Source organism: Frankliniella occidentalis, unplaced genomic scaffold (genome assembly GCF_000697945.3).
Source record: "Frankliniella occidentalis isolate FOCC.00 unplaced genomic scaffold, Focc_3.1 Scaffold80, whole genome shotgun sequence".
In the NCBI taxonomy this organism is placed as follows: Eukaryota; Metazoa; Arthropoda; class Insecta; order Thysanoptera; family Thripidae; genus Frankliniella; species Frankliniella occidentalis.
In genome coordinates this window covers 347,206-357,004 of record NW_026267210.1, presented here as the reverse complement: position 1 = coordinate 357,004, position 9,799 = coordinate 347,206, and the positions used below count along the sequence as shown (strand labels likewise).

Below are 9,799 nucleotides of genomic sequence, written 5' to 3'. Positions count from 1 at the left end.
AGCGCAATCTACTATAAATTGGACGCATCCTGTGTGATAACGTGTATCCTGCGGCTAACGCTGCGAACCTGTTTCTCTCTCTCTCCTCACCTCCCCCCTCGACTCCCCCAACTCTCTCACTCTCTCTATAACTCTCGCTCTCACTTCTCTTTCCAACAACTCTGCAACGGACACATCAATGGGTTCCCACACCGCCATCATGATGTTTGAAAAACTTAAGAATCACATTATTGTTGCCACCAACATGACTGAATGTACTTCGGAGACAGTCAAGAAAATTCAGCGATGATGCGAAAAATAGAGACATAAATAAAACAGTGCAAGGCATAATTGAACTCATAATTTTATTCACAACACTTAGACATTATTACATTTTTTTCCCCTAGCGTTCCTAATTCTTCTCCAATGCACAGCATAGTCCAAATTAGAACAAACTTAAACAGACATAAGGACGCCTGCCCGTCCTCTCGGAACAGCGGACAGCAGTGCCAAACAGGAAATTGGGTTTGCTCGCCACGCGAAAACAAGTATTACTGATATTACTTATCGAACCCTCTTAACGATAACCTTAAGTCTACACGATGCGGCGCGGCGCCGGGCCGGCACGGGAAGAGGGCGGCACACGACTGGCTCGTGCATGGCACGAACATGGCACGAACATGGCACACGAAGCACGCGTGGCCGGCACGCGCCCGACACACGGAGGACACGTGGCCGGCACGTGCCTGGCACACGAAGAACACGTGGATGACACGTGGGAGGGCATCGAAGGATTTACGGCCCGGCCCCAGCAGGGGTCAGGGGTGGGGCGGGGGACAAGACACATTCGGCACGAGATTCTTTTTAACTCACTCCGGCCGCCTAACGGCAACGGCCCTTCGGACGTACGAACGTGCACGAAATTCGAAGACGCCGAAGTTCCGCGCGCTGCTGTTTCTTTCGGAAAGTTTTGAAATTAGGAAGTGGACGAGTCTTGTTAGCGAACTTTCGGAGAATTACGACTGTTACACTTTTGCTACGGACTGAACATAAAAAAAGAATAAAAGTAAAGTCACATTGAAATCTGTGAGCTGGGCTCCGCAGTTCAGAGATTACAAGTGATATCCTTGCTATCAAACATCTTCGTCGCTCTTTTGTTTCATTTACTATCTAGAGTTCTAAATCCCTAAGTGAACAGAATCCCGGACCGATGTATTTAATTCCAGCCTGTATCATCATTAAATCTTGGCATATAATTTGAAATTGAAATCTTTCTTCAAAACGTGAGAGTCCGTGGCTCAGTCTTATGGGTTTAGAATATTTTTTTCGGTTGCCAATGTAAACGAGAAGCACCACATTGGTTGAATGAAAAAAAAATTCAAATTTCAAACTAAGCAATTCATTTTCTGTAAATGCAGTTCGCGGGGCTCAACCACGGACAGAGGTACTAATACCACAGAAACACTCTCAAAGTCTTTTGTAAAAAAAGAACATATACAAGAACTATACAACAACAACAACAACAACCAAGGGTCGTAATGTATTGCTTAGTCAATAAACTAATGAGTACTTACTATGGCACATGCTCAAAGATGAGATATCAATTACGACAAACACAGACCATGGATCTGTAAAGTAACATTATTGTGACACAAAACGCGACATATTATTACACTTTTCAGAGAAAGTTTGTGACATCAAAAAAGGCCATTGGCACAACACTTGTATACCAGACTAAAGCCTTTTGTAGGATTATTCGCATATTTAGAACAATCAATTAATCTCTGAGCGCAATTCAGTACATCCTACTAATAACAGTAGTATTTAGGAGTGTATCAGTTATACATACAACAATAGCATCTTAAGACTAAAACACAGTCATCTTGTAACATGATAAAATCACAAGTTTATAAAAATACACACTAAGAAGTTGAGCTTTCTAAACATCAAGAGAATGTTAACAGGAGATGGAAGTTATGAAGCCACCAAGAGAAGCAGAAAAATCGAAATACCGAGAGAAAGAAAACAAAGATAAGAGTGCATGAGGACTGAAACATTTGATTGACAAATCTTATTAAAAATGTGCTTTAAGGAGAAATTGAACATTTTATCTATTAGGAAATATGGTGAGAGATAATGATTTCTTTGCGACTCCATCACTTCTCATTCTTGATAAAGGTTAATAAAGGTAACACAATAATTGTTTTATGGTTTTATGACAAAATTTCATATTTTTAAAAAAGACAAAGAATAAATTTATGTGAGTCTCTTGAATTTCTAATTTTGCAATAGGAACAGTTTCCTGATAAGATTCAGGACTAGATATTACAAAAAGCATTCTTACAGTTAACAGGAACAAACCTAATTATTTAGTCTGAACTTAAATCTTTCTTTTATCCGTCCAAATAATGTATATCACATTTAGTTTTTTTAGAATCAACACAATTTAAGAATATGTAAAAGAATCTCTAGACTAGTCATCAAGACATAACATCTATACCAGATAGTCTACCACAAATACAACAACAGTGAGGTGGATCCTCGGCTAATTACATAATGTACACAACAAGCAAAAAAGCACTTTTGGCAACAATTATGATAAACTATAACTCTTAATAACAAGTCACAAAAATTAAATTGGGAACTAAATTAAAGGACAACATTTTTCATGTCGCTGCTGTCAATTCTGAAATTATGGTATTCTCGGTAACATGCACCGTTTCTAATTACAATAATTTTCTCGTGTAGTCATTAATTAGCACACCAAGTGCAGCGTTGCAGCGTGACCAGGTTATTGTGATGTCTTGGTTTAAATCATAGGTGTAAAATCTCTGCCAAAATGAAACTGGTAAAATAGTGATACTACCGACAAATTATCTATTTTGCAAATAGGTCTATAATTTTTAAAACATGTTAAACAGCCAACATTTATTGATTTATTTGAACCCTATCGCAAATGTAAGAAAACTGATTATCAAAGCAGTATCTACTTTTTACAAATATCATCAGAAGTTTTTAAAGAATGGTTATAATGCTGCAGCACAGGGTGCTGTTTTCAAGCCGCACCCCTTCTGGTTTTAATGTATCCCATGCAGATGTGTGGGCGGGCTCGCGTCCTGACTCTCCCCGCGGCGCCTCATGGTAACTCGTTTGTACACCTGCATGCTGTACAAGTAAAACCAGAAGGGAGAGCGGCTTAAAACACCCACCCTGTATATAAAATCTCTGCGTAGTCGAGTACCAAAGAGAAATTCAGCACCACGACAACCAGCAAACTACTGTACTCCTCGTCTAGTCGTCTCTAAACACTGCCCAGCAGTAAAAATTTAATTTCAATGTCCTACAATAAAATAAAAGTCTGAACGCTTTGCGAGCGCGCGGTTCACCTCCACACTGCGCCCCGCTGTGCTCACTGTTTACACAAATCTTTTCCTTTTCCGCAGAAAAGGCTATAATACTGCTAGAGGTTGCTCGACTCCTCCGCCATGCCCCCGGGGAAAAGGTCCATGGTCGCTCTGCAGCACGGGAGGTCCTCCTGGCCCTCGAGAGACTCCCTGCCAGCCAGGGCGTGGTGGTTGTACTGGGGCACCGGGGGCGCCTCAGCCGCGCCGGGGACGGCCGCCAGAAAGGCTCCGCTGGGGACCCCGCTGGCGGCCTCCTCCTCCTCTTCCTCCTCCTCCCCCTCCTCGTCGTCCTCCCCGTCCTCCGTGCGCCCCCTGTCGTCCTTCTCCCGCTGCTGCTGGGGCGGGGGCGGCGCCCGCTCCTTGTCCAGGGTCTTTTGTCGGGGGAGGTGGCGCACGGGGGCGGGGGCGGATGCCGGCGCAGGGGCGGGCACGGGGGTGGCCTGGATGAGGTTGTTGGTGCTGAGCACCAGCTCCTCGCGCGTGGGGGTCTTGGGCTGGAGCGGCGGCGTCTGCTTGGGTGGCGCCAGCTGCTGGGCCGGCTGCTGCTGCGGCGGCACCTGCAGCTGCTGCAGCTGCGGCGCCGGGGCGGGCGTCGGCGTGGTCGAGGTCGCCGACGAGGCCGAGGGCTGCGGCTGTCCTCCTCCGCCGCCCGACGGCGTCACGGAGGAGATCTGCGACTGCTGCAACTGCGACGACTGCATCCCGGTGGTCTGCGCGCGCTCGCTGCGGCTCGGGCCGCCCGCGAACTTCATCCCGCGGCCCGACTGCAACAAGACGAGAGGAAGGTGTTTAAGTGTTCAAGGTGAAGACCTGGTCCCGCGCGTCCCACCCCGCACAGCCGCGCAGCCGCGCAGCCCAGTAACCCCATGCGAGGCCGGCCCGGCCCTCCCGGCGCCGCCTCTGGGAACAGCTACTTAGGGTCGGGAAGAGTGAGGGCCAAAGCCTGTTCTGCTCGCCCACCTTCCCCACACTTTGCAATGCAGGAGAGGGAATCCTGCCCCCCCCCCCCCAACTACCCTACCCCTGCATCAAAGTAAAATGGCGGAATACCTTTCGTGTACCCCCTACCACCTCCCTCCGGCCCCTTCTCTCTTTCTCTTCCTCCTACAGAACACTGCCGGCCCCCTCTCACTCCTCATACGTCATCAGGATCAGTCGTAGAGAGCGGGTGCGCCCGCCGTGCGCGGCGCGCTCACGGATCATGCATTCTAGAACCGCCCCAGCTCCGCCGCCGCGCCCCGCCCCAGCGCGCCCTGCTGCGTTCTGCTTACAGAATGGGCAAGGTAAAGCTGAGGTTGGGATAAGAGAAACGGCCCCAGGTGAGCCACAGCCCGCGGCAACCAAACCCAAGAACAATCTTACACAGCAAGGGAGCGAATAATACAAATTTAAAATCTTTGAACAAGACTCTAATTATATTATGGTTTCCCTCGCGACCGTTAGTTGCAAATGTGGCACATGATCGGGGCTGTAGTAGTTTTGTTTTCGTTATACCTGAATGTGGTTCTGGCGTACGTTCTTGTAGGGCTGGAACAGGACGAGGTAGACCTTGGGCACGAACAGGCATCCCAGCACGACCGTCGCGCTGATCTCGACACACATGGACATGGCAGCTGTCCGGACCTGAAACAAGTGGGGACGATTCAAAGACGCGAAAAATGCCGACCAAGGTGGGACAATGATAAAGATGTATTGTCAGTAAGAGTACAAAAAATAACAAAAAACAAAACAAAACAAACCTACCATCTAATTACAGCCAAATAAAACACAGCAACAAATTTTCAGCCACTAATGAGGCGCAAAGCGACAAACAGAATACAGGCAGCTACAGATGAATCTCAAAGACGACGTCGCGAAAGTCGGGAACAAAATGAGAATAACCGGAACTGAATCAGCAAGAAACGCGTAGGCGACCAGGCGACCAGACAACCAGACCGTCGCGCGGTCCCCGCCGCGCGGGCGGTCACGATGGGTTGCCTAACCAGCACGGCGCGACTCAGCGCGCGGCTGGACGGGCTGTCGGCCGACCTGCCACCGCTAGTTTGATAAAGGACGGGACGGCCAGGCAGGGCCTCCCTTTGGTATTTTCATAAGCGGAAGCAGCTCAAGCGCCCCGCCCGAGCCTTGGCCCTGCCTCTTCTCTGGCTCCCCCTTCCTTTCTTTCATAATTGTTGCTTCTACAGCGTATAGCGACAGCAGCAGCGCGGCCGTTTCCCCGGAGGGAACCCCGGCCTACCCCGCTTTCCCACCCCGGCCCGGCCAGCTCCCCCAGCAGCAGCGGCAGCAGCAGCCCGCAGCAACCTCACACAATATTGCATGAAAATTAAAAGAGGCCCTCCGACCCCACCGCTGGCGGGGCCCCGCCGCACTGCCCCTGCCACCGGCAGCCGGGCGATGCTAATTTCTGACGTTTTACCCGTGATATGGGTCTCTCTCGGCCCGCTCGCACTTGTGCGGGTGCGCGGCGGGGGCCACGGGGTGCGCACCCGGGACCTGGCCCAGCCCGGCCCGGGCGTCCGGCCCTGGTCAAACCTGTGGCTGGCGCCGCCCTGGGCCACTGGGATCAGGACCCTCGGGGGAAGTCGCCTCCTCGCCCGCCCCGCCCCTCCCCGCACGCCCCAATGAGCAGAGGAGAGGGCGGGGGGCACAAACTTTAGCTAAAAGCTCAGGGGACCGCCCGCCGTGGCGCCAGAGGTCTTTCGGCCTATTTGCATAGAGGAAGGTGGCGGCATCGGCCCGGGCCGCCGCCCCTGCGCGCTCGCCTCTCCCTCCCCACCCGGCAGTGCCTCATCGTCAAGTTTCTGCCCGGAGGCGGCGATCACCAACAAGGCTCAATGAGTTTGAGGGCGGGGCGGAGGAGGGGGTGGGGCGGAGGAGGGGCGCGGCCCACGGGCCAGGCCGCAACGGGCCAAGTTGGGGCGGGCGGTGCAGAGCCCTCGCGGGGCGGGGGCCGCTGCACCTAACCTGATCAGGCAACTGCCCCCCGCCGCGCCCCCGCCGCCCTAAGGTACCCAGGCCGCCGCCCGCAGGTGCCGCCGTCTTGGTCGGGCTTGCTGGGAGGAGCCAGCGGGGGGCTCGGCTCGCACTTCACAGGCATGCCCGACACGGCGCGCGCGGCGAACCAGCACAGGGGCCAGCAGTGCCCTTCTCTCCAGAGCGGTAATAGGGTTTCGGGTTGCACCGCAGCTAGCAGAGCTTTGTCACTGAGGAGCAGCTCGCCGACGCAGCCTCGGCGACTTTACATAAAACAGATTTCTCCAAAAGCATGGTAAAAATAATTTTTTTAAAAAGCACACTTTCTAATCTAAATTTGCCAAAAGTTAGCATGTGGCCAGCTATCACTAAAAGCTTCAGTACAGCGGAAAAAGAAAGAACAAACGCGCGTCGGCCTCTCACCTTGTGGTCCATGGTGCCAAAGTAGATGGGGATGAAGGCGAGCCACACGATGCACGTGCTGTACATGGTGAAGCTGATGTACTTGGCCTCGTTGAAGTTCTCCGGGATCTTGCGCGTCTTGAAGGCGTACAGCGTGCAGAGCGCGATGAGGAAGAAGTTGAAGAGCAGCGACGTCATGAGCGACTCGGTGGACTCGGCGCAGGTCAGCATGACGGTGTGCAGGTCGGTGTGCAGCTCCGAGGTGGCCGGCGGCTCGTACCAGATCCACACGCCCGACACCACCACCTGGATCATCACCAGCGCTGCAAACAGGAGAGCGCCGTCAGGACCTTGCGGAGGAGAGCTTTTACCTTAACGAAGGAGGAAACTCGGGGCGTTGGGGTCGTCGAACGATCCGCGCGGTCAAACCCAATTACATTTGGGTGCGGGCTGTAGTAACCGGTGGAACATAGTTCCCCCGACAAATGGTCCATCCGGGCGTGTGGCCTTTTCGCGCCACCGAGTATCGACGCGCTTTATACTGTGCACCACCCCTCCTCGTCGACCCCTACCGATACCCCTTTCCAAGAGAAGAGCGCGCACAGCGCATATAAATTTGGCTTTCTTTTATCGCGACAAAACAACAATCTCGTGGTCGCCTAACTCGGATTTTAATTCCGCGACAGGGGAGAGTTTCCCGCGGCGGTGGCCGGGCCGCGGCGGCGCGCCCGCGCAGCGCCGTCGGTGTAATCAACTGTTCTCTAACTCCTCTAATAGGGTTTGGAAATGCCACACCCCGCCTCGCCTCTCTCGGTTTCTGGAGCCCCGCCCCGCCCCCGCTCTTCTTGTGTTCACGCCTGGCGAGGTTGAAGTACGCAGGAGGCCCTGCTCCCCTTCCAGAGACGCGGGGGAAGGCGGACGGAGGCAAAGGGGACGAGCTTTTTCCCAAAGTCCCCCGGCCATCAAGTCTAAAAGACCGAAAACAAGCGAATAAAACATGGAAGAGTCTGAGGGATAATAGAAGGCCCAGCCTCGCTGCTACGGCGCGGGGAGCTCCCTGAAATCCCTTTGGAGTCCGTTGCGAGTCCCGGGGCGCCAACGCCGGCCCGGGCTCCGTGTTAACCAGGTCATTAGCGGGTATTAATTATTGGCCCTCGGACCCGGCGGGCGGGGCAGCAGGCCAGCGGTACGGCGGCGGCTTGTACGTACACTACCCACGGCTGCATTGTGCTTCATGACCTCTTTAAAAATGAAATCTGCCCTCTGCGTCCTTTTCACCCCAATAACCACAGCATCGTAGATGGGGCAGCATCATCCTTGTCGAGGTTGTTGCCGATAAACCCACGAAAATGGCCGCGAGACAACTGTATGAGATCATACGGGCTGCCTGTACCTCCCACTTTATGGTTCACCATCACAGCTAAGATGCCATCATTATTTTGAATACAAAACAACAAAGCAAAAAAAAAGAAAAACATTCGTCCTTAAAAATATTTGTCTTTAAGGGGCTCGGCCCGCACCCACCCGAGCAGATGGCGACCTGCGACCGCGGCGAGGTGCAGGCCGGGCGACGGATGCTGCGCGCGCCCTGGTTAAAGATCCTCGATATCCGGTTGGTCTTGGTGAGGATGGCCGAGTAGCAGATGGAGAGCGCCAGCCCCGGCATGATCCTGGACACGAAGCAGGTCTCGGTGCCGGGCCGCGACAGCAGCACGACGGGCGTGGCGAAGCACAGCATGCAGCCGAGCAGCAGCACGTAGCAGAGCTCGCGGCCCGAGGCCATGATCACCGGGGTGGCGTTGAAGCGGATGAACACGACGACGGTGATCACCGTCCAGACGATCATGAAGGTCGTGTAGATGAGCGGCACGAACGCCCACGGCGAGCCCCACCCCAGCACCGTGGGATTGATCTGAAACATTTGGTCGGTGTTAGCACATTTTCTACAGTTTAATATTGATTCTTTGATTTGAGTATTGCCTTGGAAAGTACATTAGTTTTTCAGATTCATTCGATTATTCGGCAAATTACGAGAGCTCGGCGCCTGCGATACTCGGGGTAGGCAATCCCGCAGTACACGCGTGCACGTGTTGCCTACCTACCAGGCGCTCTAAGAGACCTTGCATTTGGCTGAACTTCGCAATTTCGTAACGGCAGATGACGGACGCACTTTTTGGATGGCCGAAGAGCGGTAATTCAAATAAAAGAACAGTATTTGTTCGTTGGCTCGACATAATTTTTGTATGCACACTAAATCCTTATGCACTTTGTTGTGCACAAAACTTGCAGAATTTTATACAGCCATAACATTATGCACAATTTTATGCGGAACTATGTAACAGTGTGTGCATAATTATGCACTTTTTAACACAATTATGCATAAAAATTTGTGCATACTTGTGGCTGTATAAAATTTTGCAAGTATGCACAACGAAATGCACAAGGGTTTAGTGTGCACGTCTCCTTTGTTTTAGATCTGCTGGAGTGAGCTAATTTTTCCAGCGGCACATAATATGGGCGGTCTCTAGAGTTGGAAGTACTGCTCGACCATTCTCCTCACTTTTAGTTCTGTCGTGCATGTAATTGCGTTGGTACCTTGTAGCAGTCGGCTCGATCCTGAGTGGGAGCCCAGCCCATGATGCAGGTGACGCACGTGTCGTTGTTCACGTACGCGTTGTTCGCGCACGGTACGCAGCTCCAGCAGCAATTGTCCTGGAAGCAGAGTAAGAAAAAGATACAATAAACAACCCAGTTGTTCCCCGCTCGTTTTACTTGAAAGAGAATAAGTGTAGGGAAAACGCCAAACTGGACTCAGCTAGCTTAATGGGGAAACGTGAGAGAGATATTCGGGCATAATCGACTATTCCGCACAACAACAACTATAGGGTGCTCTCAGGTGCTTCCTCGTTCCAAGGGTCTATAGAAACTTTTTGGAATAATAAGGTTCGATATGTTCTGATTCGTGCACACTATGAGCGAGGCGTACACTCCGAAGAAGGATGGCGGAAGTGGTGGGGCGGGGGTGAGGCGGGGCGAGGGGT

The 9,799-nt window shown here is 52.1% G+C and overlaps 1 protein-coding gene across 1 annotated transcript in view; it reads right to left on the bottom strand.

Annotated features, from left to right (window-relative positions):
• Positions 1-327: 327 nt before the first annotated feature.
• LOC113206188 (metabotropic glutamate receptor 8-like) overlaps positions 328-9,799 on the bottom strand; it is a 72,273-nt gene continuing 62,801 nt past the window's right edge. The window contains 5 exon segments of the mRNA XM_052269010.1: positions 328-4,147; positions 4,878-5,006; positions 6,780-7,081; positions 8,283-8,670; positions 9,354-9,470. Coding sequence (XP_052124970.1) covers positions 3,440-4,147; positions 4,878-5,006; positions 6,780-7,081; positions 8,283-8,670; positions 9,354-9,470 — 1,644 coding nt within the window. The 3' untranslated portion in view covers positions 328-3,439.